At 38.8% G+C, this 23,055-nt stretch overlaps 2 protein-coding genes across 11 annotated transcripts in view; one reads left to right on the forward strand and one right to left on the reverse strand.

Annotated features, from left to right (window-relative positions):
• Positions 1 to 9,216, forward strand: part of DDX60 (DExD/H-box helicase 60) — a 48,984-nt gene extending 39,768 nt beyond the window's left edge. For 7 of the 10 annotated variants that reach the window (XM_054202727.1, XM_054202723.1, XM_054202722.1 and 4 more), the window contains 6 exons: positions 310 to 431; positions 2,452 to 2,599; positions 4,929 to 5,071; positions 6,074 to 6,213; positions 8,353 to 8,415; positions 8,523 to 9,216. In XM_054202727.1, coding sequence (XP_054058702.1) covers positions 310 to 431; positions 2,452 to 2,599; positions 4,929 to 5,071; positions 6,074 to 6,213; positions 8,353 to 8,415; positions 8,523 to 8,625 — 719 coding nt within the window. In that variant the 3' untranslated portion in view covers positions 8,626 to 9,216. Of the gene's footprint in view, positions 1 to 309; positions 432 to 1,891; positions 2,074 to 2,451; positions 2,600 to 4,928; positions 5,072 to 6,073; positions 6,214 to 8,352; positions 8,416 to 8,522 lie in introns of those variants that run through there. The other 3 variants (XR_008466581.1, XR_008466582.1, XM_054202729.1) reach the window with 3 other exon arrangements.
• Positions 9,217 to 12,454: 3,238 nt separating this feature from the next.
• LOC128910012 (uncharacterized) lies at positions 12,455 to 21,836 on the reverse strand. The gene is made up of 8 exons (XM_054202731.1): positions 21,034 to 21,836; positions 19,516 to 19,602; positions 19,077 to 19,310; positions 17,327 to 17,349; positions 16,301 to 16,446; positions 15,631 to 15,731; positions 15,435 to 15,536; positions 12,455 to 14,341 (listed from the first exon to the last, which is right to left on the reverse strand). The coding sequence occupies exons 1-8, from the start codon at positions 21,580 to 21,582 to the stop codon at positions 12,551 to 12,553; spliced, it is 3,033 nt and encodes a 1,010-aa protein (XP_054058706.1). The 5' UTR covers positions 21,583 to 21,836; the 3' UTR covers positions 12,455 to 12,550.
• Between the last annotated feature and the right edge of the window lie 1,219 nt (positions 21,837 to 23,055).

Consider the following 23,055-nt stretch of genomic DNA (forward strand, 5'->3'; position numbering starts at 1 on the left):
CAAATTAAAAAAACTAAGGTCTACTAATGTCTCGTTACATGAGTAAAATCCATTCTGTGCACTGAGATATGCTGCAATATGTGAATGTGTAAGCATATGGTATTAATTTGTATGTATTAGTTGCTTAATTATCTACCAGAGGTTTTTTATGAGTTGATCTTTATGCAACATGGTTTTGCATAATCTCTGTCATGACAATGGCAGCTGGGAAGGAAACTCCTGAATAGCAGTTGTTTATTTTAAGCAAAAAAAAATTTATTTTTTTTTACACTTTCATATTTAACCCAAGTACTTTCTGTTTTGACATAGGCTCAACTGTTTTTTCAGAAGAAGTCCTGGAAAAGCTAGTCCTCATTCTAGCAAACCTATTTGGGAGAAAGCATCTTCCAGCTTGCTCAATGAAATATAAACAAACATCTTGCCAGTCAAAGGTAGAGAAAGCGTTGTTCTTTACGCTAACTTATGTTGTGTACCGCTTCAATGAATTTGTTTCCTTCTGTCAGTTAGACGAGCGTCTTTATGGATGTACAGTAGCCTGGTGGGCCAGCATGTAGCTGCGCACCCAGCCCACGGGTTGAAACAAAACCAGGGAGATTGCTTACTGGTTATGATCATTGGCAAAACAGCCTCAACTTGGGAAAAATTAAAGTAATTTTTTGCCAATTAAATAGATTTTGGTAGTGAGAAACAAAAAATAAAAATTTCAACACCACCTCCCCCTGCCTCCCCTTCCCCAGCCTCAACTTTACTCCTTCATTCCCGACTCCTTTACCTGTCCCTCCATCCCAAGTGGTGCAGGGCTGCTGAGAAATTAGTTGTTGTGATCGATTCTTAACAGCTTGCTCTGCCGCTCCTTCCCCCTTACACATCACCCCGGCTCCAGTGTGAGACCTCTCCATGGACTGCAGTCCTTCAGGATTAACCTGCTCCAGTGTGGGCTCTCCCTGGACTGTAGTTCTTTCAGGAAACATGCAGCTGCTGTGGTGCGGGGTCCTTGACAGGCTGTAGTGTGGATATCAGCTCCAGCATGGTTGTCCCCACTGAGAGGGCTACAGAGAATTCTCTCCTCCACTGTGGTCTCTGCTACAGGCTGCTGGGGAATCTCTGGTTCATCACCCAGAGCATCTCCTTCCCTTCCTCTCTTATCCTGGTATGAGCACTGCTGCTTCTTACTCTGCCTGTGTGATGTTTTTGCCCTTTTTTAAATAAGTTTTCACAGAGGTGCTGGACCTGTGTCTGATGGGCTCAGCTCTGTCCTGTGGTGGGGACGTTGGAGCTGGCTGTGTCTGTCACAGGGCAGCCCTTGGCTGCTTCTCATAGCAGAGAGCACTGAACTGTGTACACCCGCAACTCCTCTCTGCCAACACCTTGCCTCCTACATGCAATACAAGTAGCTAGAATGAATGAAAAAAGTACTTACTGGATTAAAATAAAGAAGCCTTGATTTAACCAAAGAAGCAGCAGTTGACTGTCAGGTTAAATGAAAAGTACCAGACTACTCAAGTATGTTTTAGTGATGACAGATATTTATACAGTTACTGTCATGATATTACAAAATGTAAAAGTATAAATGACACAGCATTTCTTTATACAATACAACTCAAGTATCTCTTCCCCGAATGGCAATTCACTTTCTTCTCCTTTGACAGACTTTTGTCTCTGTCTGAGGAGCTGTAGCTTTTTGTGACACATACCTAGAAGGACACCAGCATGCTCTGTGGTACATTACATGGTAGGTGTAGGACTTTTTCCAAAAATAGGACAATATTTGTAGGATGAGCATTAACATTAGTTACGCACAAAGTTAACCCACCATGGGTACAGGCAGGAAGTGAAATATTTATAATGTGCTCCTGTTGGTTCTTCTATGCAAATCCTTAAAATTTTGGAGGACACAGCTATGGCTGGAACAACAAAGGAAACTTACTCCAGATGAAGATACTTATGTGGCCAGTTTCCAGCAAGCATTCCAAGAGGAATAATGTTATTTATGTCTGAAAAGTGGCTGGTCATGTAGGAGAGATTACAGGACTGCTGTGGCTAATGGCAGCAAAGGATCAGTCTGTCGTGTTGGTAAGGAACCTGTTGAACACTAAGTTATGCAAAACAACATCTGGGAAAGGCAGCCTTTCAAAAGTCCATTTTTAGCTAGCTGAAACATCTTTAATAGAGCTGTTTGCCATGTAATCTGTGACTAAAAATCTATGAATTTTATACTTACTGTTAATCTTCCATAACTTTTTTTTGCATGAAATTCATGCTCATCTTTAAGATCCATTAATTCTAGATGGTCAGGCAGCCTGACAAGTTGGGTAAAGTTTGCGGCTGTACTCTTTCCTTCTTTCTACTAATATGCTGCATGTGTACTAATACTTTATGTATATGCCAATGTAGAACTGATACTTTTGGAGAAATTACCTGAATTAAGCAATAAAGTGTATGTTATTTCAGGTCTTTCTAGAAGATCTGCCAAAAGACTTTGCGGATGCTGTAAATGAGTACAACACCAAAGTAGAGAAAAATTTTGCTCATTTTCTTCTGACAATTGCCAAGCTGGCAGATATGGAACAAGAATACAGACTTCCACTGTCAAAGACAGGTAGGAGGTGAAAAATAATGCGTATTTATAATTTGTGAAATTGATTTTATTAGGAAAGTTAGTTTAATTCTTACTTTGTAAAGAAAAATGATGACTTCAGACATGCTAATAAAGAGATACAATTTCATGCTAATAAAGAGATACAATTTTGTACAGGAAAAGGATAATTTTATTTGCTATTCTTTTGTTATTTTGTAGAGGAAATAAAAATCAAAGGGACTCTTTTATAAAAGAAAAAAATACATTAAGTGTAATTATTGAATTAAAGCCTTTTTATCTAATCATCAATGCATTTGTACATTCTCAAATACTTGAATTGCTTTCAGAATCTTACAAAAATTAAGGCTGTTCAGATGTTGAAAATCTAAGATTGAAGTGAAAGAAAAACATTGTACCATTTGTTAAATCAACTAAGTTACTTATGCCAATAAACGATGGCCAATAACCAAAACAATATGAAAAGGCATGACTATAAAATTACCAAGCAACATGGACTGGGTGAAAAATATTTAACTACTCAACAATCTCATGTTACTTCGTGGAAGAGAGATATAAAAGCAATGTAATATACCACTATCCCATTGCCTAGCTCCTCTTAAAGTAACGTGCCCTCAAAAATACTATTTGTGCATTGAGGAAGCTCTTTAATTATAGCAGATAACTGTATTTATTTATCCTTTCTTCCAACACTGGTACGGTGATTATTTTTTTTTGTTTAGTTTCTGCTGTGTACAAATAAAAAAAAAACAAAACCAAAAACCCAAATCACCTTAGAAGCTACCATATCTTATCATTTGCTTTGAGTTTCAAGTCATAAAGATCATAAAGTTTTGTATAAAATGGATGTCAACTTAATACAGTTGTGAGGGACTGGGGGAAATAAGCAGGTAAGGTGAATGCAAAACAAGATTGAATACTACGTGTGGCTTGAGATGGTAAATAGCAGTTTTCCATTTCAAGTACAGAGCACTGGAAAGTGCTACATAATGGTATAACATTATCAACACTACAGTGAAATCCTATTTTTTCATGTTCAATTTAAGATTGCTTATTTTAACAATGGAGGGACCCCACAGCTTGATATGTTACCTGAAAAATGTAGGAAATTAAGAGCTGTAAATTACAAAATGGTGGAATTCCAAATTAGAAGAGCAAAGCATGGGCTGCCTTGCATTTTCAGGATACATATTCCTTTATATATATATTACTGTTACTAATGCTACTTTTACCCAGGATGTGAGCTGTGGAAATTTAATTTCCTATTTTACTTGAATGGTAAAGTTTCTTGATTAAATAAAAGGTGTAATATGGTTGCATTCTTCCCCTTTTGCTGAAGCTGTTTCACTTTGAAAGAAACACTTTCCCAGAGATTTACACAAAAAGAAATACAAGATCAAACCATGTCCAGTTCAAGAGTTGGTAGAGACTTTTCTAGTTACTTACCATAACTTGGGGCAAGGCTGCAAAAAAAATATGTCAAACTGCTCAGATTTTTTTTATGAAGGCCATAAACAGTGTTAACTACAGCATACTTACAATAACACAAAGCAGAAGAGGTTGCAACATAAGGGTTGAAAGTATCGTTGATAATGTCAAAGAAAGAATAAGCTTCTATTTAGAAAAGGAAAATTGTAAGTACTAATATATTTAGAAATAACTAGACAGGTCTTCTACAGACAGTGACTGAAGTTACAGGCAGACCATAAGCCAACTGAAATGCCATGCTGTTGTAAAAACAGAAATTCATACTGGGTTGCATAAAGCAGAGCGCTTGTATGTGATAACCTTCACATACTTAAACCCTAACAGGGCTCCAGTTACAATATTCATTCTTTAGAGCTCCACTCTTCAAGAAAAATGTTGGCTGGGAGTCCAGAGAAGAGCAATAAAGATTATTAGGTGTCTAGCTATTAAGACCTGTAAGTACAAGTTGAAAAAACCTGTTTTTCTTCAGTGTAGGACAGAATAAAAGATGGAGGTAAAATAAGTGTTCTAATAGTAACACTCCCTTTGGTTTTGGCACAACTTCATGCTGTTAGCAATTTTGGCCACAGCTGAGTCAAGGAGAAAGGCTTAAATTGCGAAGGGGGGATTGAGATGTAATTATTCTCATCACTAGAAAGCTCTTTCTTATATACTATAAATAATTGTATAGACGTTCTTAAGAACAAAAGAAACAAACGTGTATCAAGAAGGATTTAAATTTAGAAGACTAACTCCATTTCCTGTCACTATCTACTGAACTGAAAATTTCTTGCTTTTGAAATAGGTTGCTGAAAGGGAGCTTGTGCCTGCATAGCTTATGTTGTATTTGAAACTTCTTTCCTAGATTTTACATCTAAGAATTGGCATGGCTCTGAACTAGCATCTTATTTGATGGACAACACCAAAAGCATATCTGCCATCTCACCTTTTGCATGCTTATCTGGAGTGGTTGATAACGATCTATTTCATGGGGAGATAATTAATAAAGTAAGTTTGGTTTTTTTTTATGGGGGCAGAATTTTATTACATTTCAATAAAAATAATCTTTTATTACACTTTGCTTGCATCTCTGTAATGATGACACTGCGCTCAAGTGTCACTCTGTCGGAGAAACAATTTGAATGGTCTCAGAAAACAAAATTAAATCAGCACCAAGTAGCACCACATTATCACAGTGCAAGAAACACAGAATAGATGGATTTAGGAAAAAAAATCTGTAAATAGTTTGCTTTCTTGCAAGGCCTCTTTGCCTCCTGACTCTGAGACAAGTAAATGACTCTAAAATTTCAGATTCAGACCATATTCCCGGTTTGTTTTCTCCATGTAAGGAGTTAATTTATTTTGAAAATCAATCACAGTAGTCTCAAGGATCCTACAAAAAGGACGCATTATTGCATTGATCAGCTGCTTCTCAACTAGGATTTCAGTGATCATATTAGTTAGCATATGAATTAGCTTAATTGTAATATACATCACCATGTTTACTGTCGACTTGCCTTTTCCTGCAGTATTCTACATGGGCTTTGTAGGAATGTTAGGGAATTATCACACGCCTCATAGTTCTATAGTAGGAAAAATGGAATTCCAGCAACTGGGGATTTGAAATTCACCCTCACCCTTAAAATGTTCCACACTTAAGGTTGATTAATACATTCAAAGCATCAGTGAGAGAGTCTGAATACATGATCTATGCATATGGAAAAATCCCCATCTAAAACTCAAAGAGAAATCCAGTGGCCAAAACCACGACACCTAGTCAAACTTAAACTACTCAGAACGTCCCAAAGCTGCACTGGCAGTGTAAGTCACTTTACTAACAAACTCTCTCTTGTGTTTACAGCCCGTATGTACTTGTGCAGATTTTTGGTTTGGTCCGGGATTAGAAGTGTGGAAATTTCCAGGTGTGGGTCTAGAGGTGTAGGTTTGAAAAAACAGGCATATACACAAAACTACAATAGCTATTCAGCAGATTGTTCTATTTTTTTTTAGGCTGTTTTACGTTCTCTTGGAATTAATGTCACAAACTGTCCCCTGTTTTATTTGAACAAGTATGATAATCAAGGAAGGAAGAGGCCACTCAATGCATATGCACTGGACTTTTATAAGAATGGTTCCTTGACTGATAACTGGTATGGACTACCATTTAAAATATGCGGCATTTCTTACAATATGGTACATAAGGATATATTTTTGTTTTTAAAGCCTTCTCCCTCCAGAACTTAGGGATGGAATAGCTGTTTAATATGATTAGATTAATTGAATGTTTTAATGAGAATAAAACAGATACTATAGTGAAGTCCAATGGCAACGGCTGTAAAGTATTTGCTGGGTATTCCAACCTGTACCATAAATGGGAAGTCTTGACTTCAGGGACACAGGTTATTTTGACCAAACAGTGGCATGATCTCAAACTACCTCTCATTGCTTGCAGCATCCAAAACATAAACTCTTTTCTGTTACAGGAAGGCTGTTGTCATAGAAAACTGACTTCTACAGTAGCAAAGCAAAATTTGCCAGTAATTCAGTATTTGTGTCAGTATTGCTTCAATGCTTCCTGTTCTCCTAATCTTTTCTAAGCATTTAGCTACTTGTCCTGATAATTCAATCATACTCTTCAAAGGCAAAAAACCCACCAGCCACCAAAAACTCTGTGCCCAAGCTGGTCGACCGCCATATCTCATCATATTTTCATGCTTAAACCTGTGGTACATGCGGTCTTCCTTTCTTCTTTCCTCCTGGGTCACTTAGGCTCTTGCTTTTCCAAAACTGGAGTTTTAATCTTTTCTTGTACACTCTTGTGCCTGTTTCTTCTAACACTGATCACAGATTCCTCCTTTAATCTGTTTCTGTTATTTGACCAAGCTTTTGTCATCTGTATGCTGCTATGTTACCATCTCCTAGAGGACCGCATAGGGCTTCCTCAATTCAGGGACATTCCTGATTTTGTTCATTGTGAAAAAATCTTGATTAAATAAAAAAAACCCCCCTTCTGAAGAGCCTGTCAAGCTCTTACACTTGATAGAGCTCCAAATCTGTCTTTGAGACGCTTTCGCCTTCCAAATTAAGCAATTTATAAACTGCATCAATCTCCTGTTCCTTCTTCTCAGAAGCTAAGTATGAGATTTTCTTTCTTTTGCTCTTACCATTTACAGCCCTGTTGTCCTCTTCAGTCTTTTAGAGATGTGCCTGCTGAATGTGATGTCTTGTTATTTTCATCATTATCACTTTCACCTTTGAATCTCACTGGCCTTCTGTAACCTTGTTCGTTAAATCAGTCCCTTTATAAAACTTCTAGCTTGCAGTTATAAATGAAGGTATTCACATACTTGTTTTATTCCCAACGTCAGCTCAAAAAAGCTCAACCACAAGATCCATCTCCCAACTACTCCATCAAGTATCTTTATTTTGCCTTCATGCTCATAGCCAGTAACTTACTTATGAGTAAGAAAATACCACCTCTGCTCCCTGAGGGTGCTGTTGGGAATATATAATCTTATCTGCTTTTTTGTAAGCTCTTCAAAGAAGATTCTAATAAGAACAGTTAGAATGCACATTCCGTGCACTGTTGTAGTTACAATAGCAGAGTTTGGCACTAATACCACATTATCAAGAGATGAGGAAATACACTGATTATAGAATCACATTCTTTGATTCTATCAAGCTGGTCTAGGGAAAGATGTCCCTGCTCAGGGCAAGGGGGTTGGACTAGGTAATTCTTAAAGGTCCCTTCCAGCCCAAACCATTCTATAATTCTATTGTTTTCAACACAATACTGATTTTTTTTTTCCTAATGTAGTATTCTTAATTTCTAGGATCTCAGCTTATTAAGTTGTTTTTCAGTAATCAGTGGTCCTTTTTGCAAAATGCAGGGTCTTTATCATCTGTAGAAGGCTTACGTTATCTCCTAGTCAATTTAGCCAGCAGTTTCATCTGAAGCATAGCATTCCAGTTTAGCTTGTGACAAGTTAGTTATGCAAACAGTTGAAACCATGTTCCCAAGATAATAGTAATAAATTATCTTATCTTTCCAAACATTACTCATGAGTCTTTTCTATGTTTAGTGTAATTATAGAACCATGGGCCTCTATAGCATAATTAATTATTTAAAGTTTATAGATATTCTGTAGTAATCCTAATGAACTAGTACGTGAGTGTTTGTGGCCGTGCAAGATGCTCTCTGCATCCTTACCCAACTTAAATAGTAGGGTTTATTAAAGGTGAAACAGTATGTTATAGTGCATATCGACTTAAATGTTTTCTTTCTTTAGGTTAAATGAAAGAGATGCTTACTACGCACTCAAGGATTTTTCACTCCTCATTAAGTCTATTGGGTATGATATGCTTGTGCTTTTTAATATACAATACATATTTCACCTCGAAAGCAACTTAAAATGAAACAATTTTTTGTTGTTGTTTCTTTTTTTTCAAAAAAACCCAGAACATCACTGAGTGAACTGTGTGATAATCCAAATGATAATGTTCTACTGGCATTTCGGCAACTGGGTGCAATCTATGAAGAGAAACTGAAGTCTGTTACCTGAAGGAAAAAAAAGAAAGCAGCAGTACATACTCCTTTTACCACAGAGATTAGCTGCCTTTTAAGTTAGGAAGTGACTAGGTCTGAGTTTCATAATAAAGCTTTAGTAATATCCAATATTAGTAATACAAAGCTTACTTTAGAAAATTAACCTTTACACACTGAAATTTTAGCAGATCCAATATCAGCAAAATGATTGTTTGTAATAGATTACAAAACTAGGTAATCACACTTATCTTGTAATTGCATGTTTTAATTTTTTTTAGGCAGTGGTATGTATGTTAAGACAGCTCTCAGAAATATACTGAACAAATGTCACAGTTCTGACACCTGGTGAGATTAGCGTCTCAGTGGGACAGCATTGGAAACGTTCAGCCCATTTGTGAAGGATGTTCAGCAATTATTTTGGCAATTATAATCAAATAAATAGGTCTAATTATTTTCCAAGGTTTCTATTAAGTTATGAAATAGTACCTTCATGAACTGTTATAAAAGCTTTTAAACTGGTCTGCAATTTTAGTCAACAAACTTTTAAGTATAAAGAGGGGTTTGTATCAGTACAATGAAGTTTGATTAATAAAATGTTCCAACCCTATGGAGAATTGCTTCATTTTTCATTTCTTGAATCCTTAAGAGTCAGAAAGATCCAGGACACCTCTAGCATACTTGTCAAAAAGTCCCTCGCAAGACAAATTACTGAGTTTAGTAAAATAGGTTTCCCAAACTATTTTCTTGGTATTTTTGCTGGAAAAGAGTTTTCAGCAGTATTTTCATACTATTCCTGAAAACTCTTCAGTTTACCGCTACATTTTAGTCTATTTGTAGTCTGAAAAAATATACACACACATACTAAAGTTTAGATAGGAAAATCAGGCTTTGACGACAGTCCTCATTGCCACATACAATTTTATAACGATGACCAAGATAGTGATGGAAGTTACTCTCTATTGGTAATAACAAAATGTGCATTGAGGACCATTCAGAATCCCATTTCTCTGAATTAGCTCTGGTGTTCATCAAACCATCACTGATAAAGTCTTTGACTTGAAATCTCTTCAAGCAGCGTTAAACTGCATGCAATGTATTGCTGAGAGATATTGGAGGGGGGAAACCTTTATGTAGTCAGGTAGTGCTGCTGAGCTACCATCAACTGACTTAAACTCTTTTCTCCTTCCAGCTTTTTAACGTGTGAAACAAAATTATAACAGAAATGGAACGTAGTGGTAGAAAAGACTGCTTTAACTCTGCTTGGACAATAAAATTTACTCAAATTATTCTTTACTGCCTGCAAGTTGTGCCATATGTAGGTAAATCTTGCACAACTGTTCCTCAGCTAGGGTAGAAGTGACCTTATTTAGACCTTTCCATGTTCATGTTTTGTGATGCAAACGGAGTAATCTTTTTAGCTAAGACACAATTAATTGACCAAGGCATAAAATCAGAAATTGGTCTTGTGTTCTCAGTTATTTGATGAGTAAGCATGAAATCCTGGGTGAAAACCAAACTGATTAGGTCTATCACAGGGTACTTCAGGTATGCTGAAGACTATAACGTCTCTTAAAGCGTTAGTAACAGCAGGCAACATTTCACTTTTAATACTGTATATAAAAAGCACCTCACTCCTGTTATAGCTTTTAGTAATGACTCTGTAGTGAAAGATCACCAAGTGATTAAGTCAAAACGACCAAGGAATCAACTTGAGAAAGTATCAGAAAAATCAATAATTCCACTGATTTAACATCTGTGTGGACTTAATTTTAGTGTGACCAGTTGTAAATAAAACATCTGGCTTAACATTTATCTTCTCTGTAAAACCTTAATGCTGAGCTGTAATGCACTTAGACAACAACTTGCCATGCTTGAAAAGCAGTCCTAGGACTGTACTGAACCCATATGCCAACAATTTCTGCTGTTAAAAATAGTGCATCATAGTCTATTTGCTTCATGATTTTATAATGGTGTCTTTTTGCTAAAAGACAAAAAGCATGTCATTTAAAGTTCAACTTTATCAAACTCTTATGAAACACTGTAATAGAAATGAACAGAAGGTATATTGAAAATAAGCATTTTTAAGAAACTCAGTAGGGTTTCTGAATAACCCCAGCTCATTAGGATTTTTTTTTCAGTCACTGTAGCAGAAAACAAGCATTTTCTACAACCTACTGGCAACAAATTTTATAGATTCCTTATCTGTCTCTCTAAAATTGTTCTATTTGTCTCGTTTTCATTATAGTGAGATCAACCTCCATCCATGACACTTTCTGCCATTTTCATGCTCAGCCTTTGTCTTCCAGTAATTTAACTTAATACCTTTTTAACACTTTCCCCCTACACAGGCAGAACATGAAAAGAGTATCTAGAGATAAAAGCAGAACAATTCTTAAGTCTTACTGTATTTCAGTTTCCTCTGAAGATGAACATAAAGAAGTATAAAACTAACAATAAAGAGATTTTTCACCACCTTCTTTACAGTAATGCAGATGCAAAGGGAACATTACTAAGTTTTATAAGTTCTAGAAACTATTTTTCAGCACATTTAATAGAAGAATGCACTGCCACAGAAAAACTGAGGCCAAGAATTTAACGCAAACCAAATTAAAGTTACATCAATGTTTCCTAAACCAAGAATAGTATTTCTAAGTATTCTGTCACAGTAAGTATATTGGTAAGCCCTGCAGAGATTTAAATTTAAGTAATATTTCTCTTATGAAGTTACAAAGATAATTTGGATTTTTTTTAAGACTACTATGTAGTTGCCAGTGAAAAATTCTGAAGGGACATTAAACATTCTGATCTAATACTTGCCAGTTGACATGTCTAACTAATGCAGGATTAGTTTATTTAAAATCTGGCACCAGCTCTTGCTGGAAAGTGAATGCTAAAGGAAATAGTGCTTTAATCTGAAATAGTACTACCATCTGCCTATTCTAATAGCTAAAGCACAATTATCTCTTAGCTGCAAAAAAATGGTTAATACATTAGAAAAGATGGTATTTTTATCCTCACTTTGTATCATATTTCACAGACTAAGAATTCAGTGAGTTCTGGATCATTAATACTTGTAGTAGGAAGTGCTGTTTTCCTTTTTTCCTATTGTTACACGAATTTTAAAAGGAGACTTCTGTATTTTAAAAGCTAGATTCTCCTAATGCTTTCATCAAAACAGCAAGTTATTATCTGTCTGTGGTTTCCCAAACTGGTGTCAAAAGGAACTGAGAATAATTGCGATGGTTACTTTTCATAAAGGCAGCATTTCCTTTCTGCAGTGTATAACAAGAACATTGATGTGGTGTCTTAATTTCAAAAGCATAAGAGAAATTATTGAAATCACACTAGAAGTTGCACCTTCAATACACATCAAATACACCACAGAAAAAGAAAACAACCAAAGGGAGATGCGCAAAACAGTTTTCAGTAATGCCGTTCAACATCCTTTATTTTCCCCATGGCTCTGCTCCCTCCCTGCCCTTCCCTAGGAGAAGGCTGTTGCCTGTGCTCTCCTTACTGATTTAACCCTGGTGCAAGTGCTGCTGTACCAAAACAGCAACATACTGCTTCCTCTTGCTGAGGCTTCACTGGACCTGCTTTCTGGGACACCTCAGTCCCCCACCACCCACACGTACCCCAGGGGCATTTCTTGGAAGGTCTGCATTCTTAAAGATACAGCATATATAGTCATACTTAAGTCTTTAACAGGACAAAACATTTTTTGGTTGTTTCTTCAATTTGGGTTTGTACTACAAAAATCACTTTAGGACATTGTACTTGCTGATAAGCAATTGTGTTTCTAACAGAGATAGCTAATTGGCAAGAATCAGGGAGAACAACAGCTATAAAATCACAAGTATCCCCACTTTTTAATGTGTTAAGTAGCATTTATTCAATTCCAGCTTATTTAAGTATAAGTTATCTTCCATTTCACTGTCTCTTCATGTCTCTGATTTTCTTCTAGTAGATACTTTGTCTTCAGCAACAGAAAAATATTCTGATGCGCTGCTGGTGTCAGTAGAGGTGGATGTTTGACTTAGCTCCTCAGTGTCAGAGTCGCTGTCACTTGGCATTCCTCCTGCCTCATTTAGCGTAAGCACAGAACCTCCTGAAGATGGATCATCGCATGTGCCAGGCACAGAACAAGTTGCATTCTGAAACAGTACAGACTCAGGTGCATCTTCCCTCTGAGGACAGTTGTTTTCAGACATAGTTTCACTTTCTTCATCTTTTACCTTTGTTTCTTCTTGTGTTGTTGCTGTAATAGTAAGTTGAGTGGAAGATGCATTCTCGCATTTAACAGGAACCACAAATGGACATAAAGGCTGACTGCAAGAAGAATTACTATCCACAAGTATTTCTGCACTTCCAGTTTTCTTAGGTGAGTTCATGGGAAGCAGAAAACCTTCACATTTTGGATGACTATGGCTAGAAGCAGGCTCTGCACACTCTGAAGATACAGGCTTCCCTACATTTAGAGGCATTTTGTCAGGAGATTTCAGCATCTCTTTTTCCATTTTTTCAGTACCATTTCCAGACAAAAACGCAGAGGAAGTCTGTGAGTCAGAGGTATTTCTGACAATACTTCCAAATGAAAATACTGGTGAAGGCCACTGAAAACAGTTACTTCTGAAGGAAAATACACAATTACTGGGGAGAAGGGGGCACTCGGAGACATCACTCGCCCCAGCTGCAGCGTTGGTTTCTGAAGTACTGCAAGCTACAGTCGTGATGGATTCTGAGGCATTAGCTTTTTGTTCCCCTGAGACAGGTGGTTTCTGTGTACCACATTCTGCAGCTTCCTTTGCACAAAGTGTTTTTTCTCTCATGTGAGATGATGTATTTTTGTCAGATGGCTTCTCAGATTGGCTAAAAAGTGAGGATAACGGTAAAACCTTAGATGAATTGCTGACTCCCAATCCTGCAAAACAATCTCTCTCTGAATTGCCGAAGGGAAACAAAAAATCTGGCTTCTCACTTTTTGCTGAGTCTAAATTAGGACTGGTTGAAGCATCAGAAACTGTGGTTTTGGTTACAGGACTGTGTTTTCTAAATTTGCTTTCATCCTCATTATCGGTTTTATCCGCACGATCACATTTTCCCAGATAAAATTGAGGGAAAACATATTTCCTGTCTTTCTTTTTGAAGGAAAATGTACCTGCTTCTTTAATAAATCTTGGTAACGAGTTGTTACATGCGCCAAAAGCAAAAGGTGAAGCAGAAAGCATCTCTGCAGAAGCATCTATAAATTCTGAATTTGAAACAGTAACAGCTACTGATGCTGCTGGTTTTAAGCCAGATGAAGTGCTAGAGTTTGTGTCCACTTTGTTGGAAACAGTAACTGCTGATGCCTGCATTGGCAATTTTTCTTTAACTGCTAAGTCTTTAGAGTTTTCTGATAAGGCTGGAGTGGTTATTTCCTGGGAACTTCTCTCATGAAAGAATTTTAAGTCACCATTTTTTTCAGAAAAGTTTGTATTTGTGGATGGGATGCTGTGATTACTGGTTCCAGAAAAGCTTCTCTCAAAGCCATCTGCTCTTTGCAGGGTTCCCGTTTTAACTTTATCTGTGCTATTTGCTTTGGTAGGTGAAGATACAAAAGGAGTTCCTGAAGACCTATCCTTCAAAGCCTCAGCAGTTACAAATTTATACTTTCTATTTGCAAGTAAAGTTTGTGTCTTGCACTCATTGGTGAGCTTCTGATGTTCCATATAGTATTTGTAACGCAACTCCTACAATTACAGCAAAAAATCCTGTTAAGTAAATTGGCATTTGTGGATTCAGAGGTTACAAAACTCACATACAGTCCTAACACTGAAGAAAAGTTTTTGTATATTCTATAGCATTTATGATGTGTTTTTCTATTGCTGCTAGAAGGCAACAGAGCACAAGTCATTATGGAAAGAGTTCTTTAAAAACAATTGAACAAGATACAGAAGGAACCCTGACGACAAAATAGGTTTTCAAATAGGAGACTATAGAAAACTGTATTTAAGCAGAAATAGCTAAAAATACTAGCTTAGACATGAAGGGACAAATCCTCAAGTTGTCATGAAAAATAACCATCTGAAACCAATTTAAGTGTTGGGTTTGGGTTTTTTTTTTAATTTTTTTTTTTTTAAACTAGATACAATAACTATGTAACTTACATTCTCAGTGGGAATAGAAAACAGACATTCTCCAAAATAATACAGCCAAAGAGAAATAATTCTATATTTAAAGGACATCAGCAACATTTTAATTTAATCATCTGCCATTGTTATTCTTAGAACATACATTATGTGATTCACTGCCAGCCAGGCTTCACTAACCATAACTAGAATCATTCTGTACAGAACAATACTCATCCACCCACACTGAACTACTATTAAGTGAAAAAATCTAGTTGTATAACTAGACTATTGGAAATGAAACAAAAAAGAGACTGGATTCGGTTTCGTGTCAAATTATCACGAGTTTAGGTAGTCTTAGAAGAGTGAATTCTATTATCTTCAGAAAACAGAATACAGGCAGATGACTTCCTCTTCAAACAGGCAACAGAAGCTCATTTGGATTAGAAAGCTACAGATTTGACTCAAAAAGTCACATCAAAACATAAAAATAAATATTAGAAGTTAGCAGTAAGGTTAAGTTCCAGCTTTCTGAAGAAAAAAGAAAAGAGTAAAATCCTGACAGCTTTTAATAACCTAGTCAGATTTACGTTCTAGAATCAGAAGTGTACCTTTCCATTAAGAAAACTGAAAAAAAGATTATAAAAGCTATTTAGAAAGTTGTGTCATAACAAATAGTAACTTAGCCATACTTACAACAGATGTTCAATCATACCTCATGACTCATGTTTTGAAATGCTGACATTTCTGATATTGACATTAAGCGAGTACAGATCCTGCTACCGTCTGCTAGTGCTTCCTCCTGTCCTGCAACAGGCTGAAAAATGTTTTGCAGCAGATGTTATAGCTCATTTTGGTAAGCAAAATAAACAAAATAGTACAGTGCTCTAACCCCACAGTCAATAACTTACAAGAAATGTGTTGGGTATATTCTTCTGCTCCTGCCATTGCTTTATGTTATTTTTAAGTAGAGTATTTTTTGTCAAGTTCTCATTTCCTCCAGAAGGTAGATCTATTAGAAAGAACACAAAAATACCGATGGCGAGCATATGAAGTATGGGAAATACTGAACAGTTCCTGTGCATCTAAAGAGATTCCAATAAAGAACAAAAGTATATTGGCCTAAGTGAGACCTTAGTACTTGTCAAAACTTCAGGGCCTGCATAAGAAGTTTTCTAAATGCCTGGAGATGCTTGCCCTGACACAAAACATAGTATTTCCTCCGGTGGGGTAAAAGCGTTTAATCAGAGCGTAGTTAATGTTCGTATTGCACTACAACAAATGCCTGTCTAGGTCAGCAACACACTTCCAACAATGGTGATACTGGTTGCACAGAAAAATTATAATGACGCTTCCTCCAGCTTCCAAAAATACAGCCGAGGGACCTTCTAGAGAAAGCACATTGACAAAATGCATTTAAAAGCCCTCAATGAATTTATCATCCCTCAATTTGCTCAGTTGCCTTCTGAACACTTGCATACTTTTGCCATGCAGATTGTTTATTAGCAATTAGTTCCACAAGTTGCAAGTTCTTAGAGTGACTTCCCAAACCTTGTCCTATAATAAGTCCCTCTTCCCTACCTTTAACAATGCCTACACTAATGGGCATTAACTTCAAAGCCAAGATTTCATTAACCACAGGTTTGATGTCCATCTTCTTTTGAGTATATTCTGGCGGTTTTTCATAGCTGGATGCTATATTCATCAGGTCAAGCTGAGTTTTCATTCTGGAAAAGGAAAAAAAACCCAAACTTAAACACTTTTCTTAAGGTTCACATGCCAATAACAAAATTACACCTGCCTAATACAAAAAAATTATTTTAAAAAGAAATCACTAAGAGGGAGAAGAAATCAGAAAAAGTAAGTCTTCAATAAAATGTCAAGTTTCCTAGATTCTTTTTTTCTTAAAACTTACTACTTAACAATTCATTTGAATTAGGTTTCATACACAATATATATTGCAAGAAGTAGTGCCTGTAGTTCAGCAAAAAGATTAAAAAAAATCCCACTTTTCTTAGTGTACTATACCTGCATCTAAATTATACCCTTTCTTCAGAGGGCATTGCTAATGTTGGTCTGAGCCACAACATTTTAGAGAACTCCATTTCCAATATTCTTTCTTAAACTGTGCTATAGAAGCGATAAGAAATGTAATTAACAATCTTTAGAAAGAATTATACAGGGTATGTGCACAGCAAACACAAAAATGAAGACACTGCAAAATGTCCATATACGCTCTTAGTCTTAAAGATTTCTGTAAAAGCTCCAGGCATGCTTCAGTGTTCCTGAGTTCACGTAAGATAGCTAAAAATAGCCAATCACCGTGTATTAATGAATTCTTATACTCCATTTTTGTCAGGGAGACAATTCAAAAGATTGATTATCTTTAATCCCAGATAGCAGATCACTAAAATTCTTGACCCATTTCCTAAAATTTGGAATACAGAGCATCCAAAAATCTGAAAGCATTATATCTTAACTACTAAATACTATTTTTATTTTAAGTTGCTGAATCTGACCATATCCAAAGTAACTATTTTCTTCGCTTTTAATCTTAAAATTACACTACAGAACTAAAAAAAAAAAAGAAAAAAAAATTAAATATACCTTGTATTCAAGCCACAGGCCACCTATAAATAAAATAAAAATTCGTAAGATATGAATGAGTTTTCCTACAACTCTCAAAAGAAGGAGATTATTGCTTTACCAAAATACTTCAGACTGTCTTCCTGTTACAGAACTATAGGAAATAAACTTGTTAACACTCAAAAAAAAAGGAAAGAAAAAAATAAGAGCAGCCAAATGTAAAGAAAAAAAAAGTATGTCTGGGACAATGACTTATCTTGTAATATTTTGTGTTAAAGACAAAAAGAACTCCTTTAGAGCCAAATGAAGGCATTCAAATCATGACCCATATGATTATTCATTTTAGATGCTCAGATATTTGTAAACATTCAAATGAAAGACTGTTTTGTATTTTTTGGTGAGAGAAGCCTCTGCTACCTGCTCTGAAGATGCTATTACACCGAGATTAAAAAAAGATGAAAGCTATCTTTTAGTTTTAAAAATCTGTCAAATAACGTCAGTATGAAGTGCACTGCACTGTAGTAAAAGGATACTTCCCAAAGAACAAGTAGTGAAAAGTAAAAAAACCTGACTGGATTATAGACTTGCTGCTTCCCTGTAAAAACCTGGTGACCTCACCGTACTGAATCTCAAAACAACAACAAAACCCCACCTCACTGAAATGAGTGTATACTGTTATGTGGGGGAGGCAGGAAGGTACTAAGTTTAAAGCATACTAATCACTGGAGTCAGAATGTTTCTTCCAGAAGTGAGAGTCACTTTTACTTTGGATAATGGGTTGCTACCAGAAACTTAGTCAAACTCCAAGAGAGCTTCTCATTTATCTGAAGGCAGCAAAAAGACCCACTGTAGAAAACAGCAATATGCTGTGGTTTCTTAGGAAAGCATTAGCCTTTCGGTTAAAGATGTCACAAAATTCAGTTGTTATTTAAGTACTTTGCCCTATATCTACCATCTGCCTAAATTCCATACAATTGCAGCCACAGCATTAAACATAAACGAGATGAAACACTAACCTAGGTAACAGTGAAGATTAAGCTGGGTTACTCTAGCATTTATCTCTGAATTGGAAACGATGTTTTTCCTCTGCAGTTCCCTTAAACACTATGAGGAAGACTTCTATGTAGCAGAGCATGTGTCACAAGTACCTAAGCTCTCTTTGAGTACACTGATTTATCTCCGTTGCACACCTCGGTGCAAAGCTTACAGCAGGTTTCAGAATCAGTATTATCACCTTAGCTCAGGTATCCCAATATGGTACTCCATGGTGCAGCACAGAGAAGTTATCAGTTTGGGGTCCAGTCTTTCCTCAAAAAGCATTTTTAATGTCTTACAAGCTTAAAAATGCAATGGAAGTGCTTAATACACAAAACATATGAAAATAAACATGAAAAAACAAATAAATGTGAGACAATTTTGAAGGCAGTAAAAGACTCCCTACCCAGCACCAAGGCAGCTTACTTTCACAGCTGGTAGCATAATATAGCAAGTGTTACAGCAACAGCTGTACAGTCAATTTAATCAGTTTTCAGTGAAGAAAATAAGTGTCTACTGAATTCACTAAATACCAATAATAAGCTGCAAAGAAAGCTTTTCAAGCTTTTCTAAAATGAAAAACACTGTTATAAACAAAAGTATTAAGTGTTAAATAATTTTAGTCTCTATTTTTTGTTTGTTGACTGATACAGTCATTATCATAATCATAATCTACAATATAGCAGGCTCTACATGACATTTGAGGTTCATTATGCGATAACAGAAAGGCCATCACCTCCAGGAAACGCTGAGGATCACACTCATGGACAAGCTTTTCACAATCCTTCAAAAAATTCTCAATGGTCTTCTTGTGAGTTTCCTTCATTTTTTTCCAAATCTGAAATTCTTTCTCTTTTTTACTCCTTTGATTTTCAACATCTTCTAGCAATTGCCGTTTCTTCATTTCCAGAGTTTTGAAGATTTCTCCAAATTCCAGTGCAATTATCTCCGCATCATTGTTCAGTGCCATCTAGAAGCACAAGAACATAAAACCAGATGAAAATGCAGTAGCAACGTCTACATGGAGTCACATCCCTAACTAAGCTCAGAGCACATCTATGCCACAAGAAGCACCAGTATGCTCCATGTTGTGATTAACCTATCATAGGAAGGGAAACAGACATGTGTATACTTATGTACATATATAAAAATAATATCCAGCATCTGTAACTCACATCCGTATCATTAGGTTGACTTGAGATTTCATTCATCAGCTTCTCATTTATTATTCTAATTTTTTTCAGACTGCTGAAGAAAGTTACCTGCAAGGCAATTGAAACACTTATTATGACTTTATCCACTCCATAAAATAAATACGTTTCAGTAGTTCTCTAGAATCACATCATGGAATGTTCTGTACAACACATTAAACAAAGGTTGTGACTGAAAACATCACTTAGTAACATTTAATGCTTTCCTGGATCAGTACACAAACTTCCTTTTGTTATTTCTCTCTCTCAAAGTAATGTTTTTAGGCTCATCTACAATGCATGTTGCTAGAATGGCTACAGGGTTACTTTATAGTTAAAGCATTGTTTCCCTTGGCAATTTTTTTAACCTCTCCCCTCTCACACACATCTATCACAATACAAGATTTAATGCTGTTATTCCAGTTTGACAAGCAACTGTGTGATATTCACCCTTTCTTTTTTAATGCCTCAGACTGATAAAATAGAAAGCTGTCCATAACTGAGTCAATTCAGTTTGATTTTAAATTCAGATTATCACTGAGCGATAAACTCAGTGAGGAAAACACTGAGTTTTTTCCTCCTTTACCTCACCACAGTATCACTAAGTTTTACGTAAAGCCTAGTACAAAGAATGTTTTCCCCTGGTTTCCTGAGTGACACGCGATAGGTGATGGGAGAGGCAGGAGGGAAATCAGTGCAAAACCAACTTTTGGCTGAAAGAACAGCCAGTGCTGTACTTAAACTTTTACACCTATAGTCTTCATCACTGCCCTGCAGTTTCTTCAATTACTACACAGCAGAACTGCTGTATGACATGCCACCCTGCACTCAATTTGCATAGGGCATGAAAAGCTCATTCTACCTAAACGGTAGCTATTTTGGCAAAAATTACAACTACTATGACTACAACCAACTGACCAACCATCAGGCCAGGCCGTTGCTTTCTTCACGCAAATAGGAATGCATTTTGGTTTTACATTTATTAAATTATTACTTACCTAAACCATCTATTTCTCAATATGTAATTATCTATGACCTAAATTTTGTATGCCAGCTCAGAAAGCCTATAAACAAGGGATCTCTGGGGGGGTGGGGTTGTGTGTTAGTAGCACTAGTATCTTCCTGAACTTGGAAAAACTGGATTCAGATGCGTAATACACTCTTAGCATCAGTGTGTTTTTTCGTCAGAGACTGCAAGTCTATATTGAAAAACAACCAAGTAACCAACCCCTCAAACTCTTCAGGTGCTTTGGTAAATTGGGTAGAGATCTGTTGATGCTGTAACATCGCCTGGTGCCCTGTATGTGGTGTATGAAGCCTGACGGCAGGGGGGGAAAGGTGCACTCCGGGAGCCCACAAACTAACCCTGAGTCCTGCTTCAAAGCAGGGCACTCCCTCGCTCCCTCTCTGAGGAAGAGCACCCCGGGCCCGGCGGGACGCCCTGCGGGCCAGCCCGACCTCCCAGCCGGAGCCCTGGGGCTGGAGGGGAAGGGCCGCGCTTACTTTTTCCTCCTGGTACACGGTGTCGATGAGGTTGACGGAGTGGAAGATGCCCTGGTGCTCCTCAGAGACGCACTGCCCGCAGCCCGCCTGGCGGCACATCCGGCAGTAGAGCTGCACCGGCCGGCTCGGATGCTTCTGGCAGGTTCCCCCGAGCGCCAGCGGGGAGAGCAGGCCGGGCCCCGGCCCCTGCTCTGCCTCCCCGGCCTTGGCGGCCCCTGCCGCGCCAGAACGGTAGAGCTTGACCACCTCCGCCAGGGTGGTGTTGACAGGCAGCGCGGCGGCGCCGCCGCGGGGCAGCGGGCACAACTTCCTGCACAGGGGGCACGACACCCGGGCGCCGGCCGCGCCGCCGCCAGCGCCCGGCCCCGGCCCCCCACGGGAGAGACGGGCCTGCCCCTGGCCTCGCTGCTGCTGCTGCAGGCGGGCGGCCGAGGCGGAGGCCAGGCACTCGAGCACGCAGGCCCGGCAGAAGTTGTGCGAGCAGAGGGGCAGCGTCACCGGCTCCTCGAAGAGGGACAGGCACACGGCGCACGTCAGGCTGGCCTCCATCTGCGACAGACAGGTGGGCGGCCGAGGACGCCCCTCCGGTTGCCCCGGGCCCGGCTCGCCGGCAGACCGGCTGGGCGCCGACGGATCCTCTCGTTGCCCTGGGCCCGGCTGGCAGGCGGGCCGGCTGGGCGCCCCCGGCTCGTCCCGCTGCCCCGCTGCCTCCAGCTCGGCAGCACCGAGACCGGGCCGCGGCGACGAAGCCGAAGACCCTAGCGAACCCCGAACTGTCTGGAAGCGGAACGGGGCAGCGGGTGGTGGGCGGGGCAAGGAGAGACCGCCGTGGCGATTGGGGAAGGGGCGAGATTGACACCGCCGGCCTCCAGTCAGAGCAGAGGGGGACGTGCGGCGCTGCCACGGGGGCGGGGCGCGGAGCCGTGCGGGTGTGATGCCGTTGGCGTGGGGCGGGGCGGAGGGTGCTGGGACCCGCCCCCTGCCCGGCACGTTGTGGGCGGTTACGCCCCGGGACGCCTGCTGGGCCCTAGCGCCGCCGCCGCCCATTTTGTGGCGGGCTCTCCACAGAATTCCCGCCCTGCATGTGGTGAGGCGGCCTCGGGACCTCGTTCTGTGGGAAGCACCGGGTGAACAAGGCGTTTGCGGCTGAGAGAGGTGTCCTTATTCCTGGCTGCAACTATACGGAGTTTAAGCGAAGTAACTCCACGGTGCTGAGGTACGGCTGTTATTAGCTACCTCTAACTACAGTTACAAAATCATTATATGATTTAAGTTTAGGATTTTGCTCATGCCGACAGATTAGGATAGTGCTCATCTCATTCTCACTTTTGTTCTTAGTTTATTTTTCCTCCCAGAGCCATTCCTTCCAAAGTTCTGGCTTAATAATTACATCATCCACCTGAAATATTTTGAAATGTGTCAAACTGAAGAGGGAGTCACCTAAGATTTTAAGTTTATTGTAAATCAATAGATTTGTAACACAGCCAGTGTTTGCAAAAAAGCAAGGTACACTGAAAGTAACGTTCTCACAGGCTGAGGCAAGGGACAGGTGCAAACAGCATAAAAGCAACTATGTATTCGTATGTTTTTATAGTAGCGCTTTATTCAGTCATACTGAGCTATACTTGCAAAAAGTACCTATTTAAAAAAAAACATCAAACGTCTGTGTCAAGTTGGAAACCTTGTAGCTGCAGGAGAAAAACGAAGGGCAGTTATTTTAGTGAACGTTACCACGTTTCCCCTTAGTTGCGCCCGTTTTCGTGAGAGACACAGAGCAGGCACAAAGGCAGGGGCTGGAGGCTCATCGGTAGGCTGCACTGCATAGGCTCGGGGTATTTAAAAGCACTGTCACATTTTCCCACGGGATGACGGCTCAGGGCCGGGCTCTGCCTCTTTTCCTCCTTGTGGTCTGAGTTGTTGTCACCAGGTGTTATCAGGCTGTGTTTGCTGGTACTCTGAGGAGCGCTGCATCCTTCAGCATCATTTGGAGGTGCAGTGTTGCCTACTGCTACCACCTGGGGC

Source organism: Rissa tridactyla, chromosome 5, assembly GCF_028500815.1.
Source record: "Rissa tridactyla isolate bRisTri1 chromosome 5, bRisTri1.patW.cur.20221130, whole genome shotgun sequence".
Classification (NCBI taxonomy): domain Eukaryota; kingdom Metazoa; phylum Chordata; class Aves; order Charadriiformes; family Laridae; genus Rissa; species Rissa tridactyla.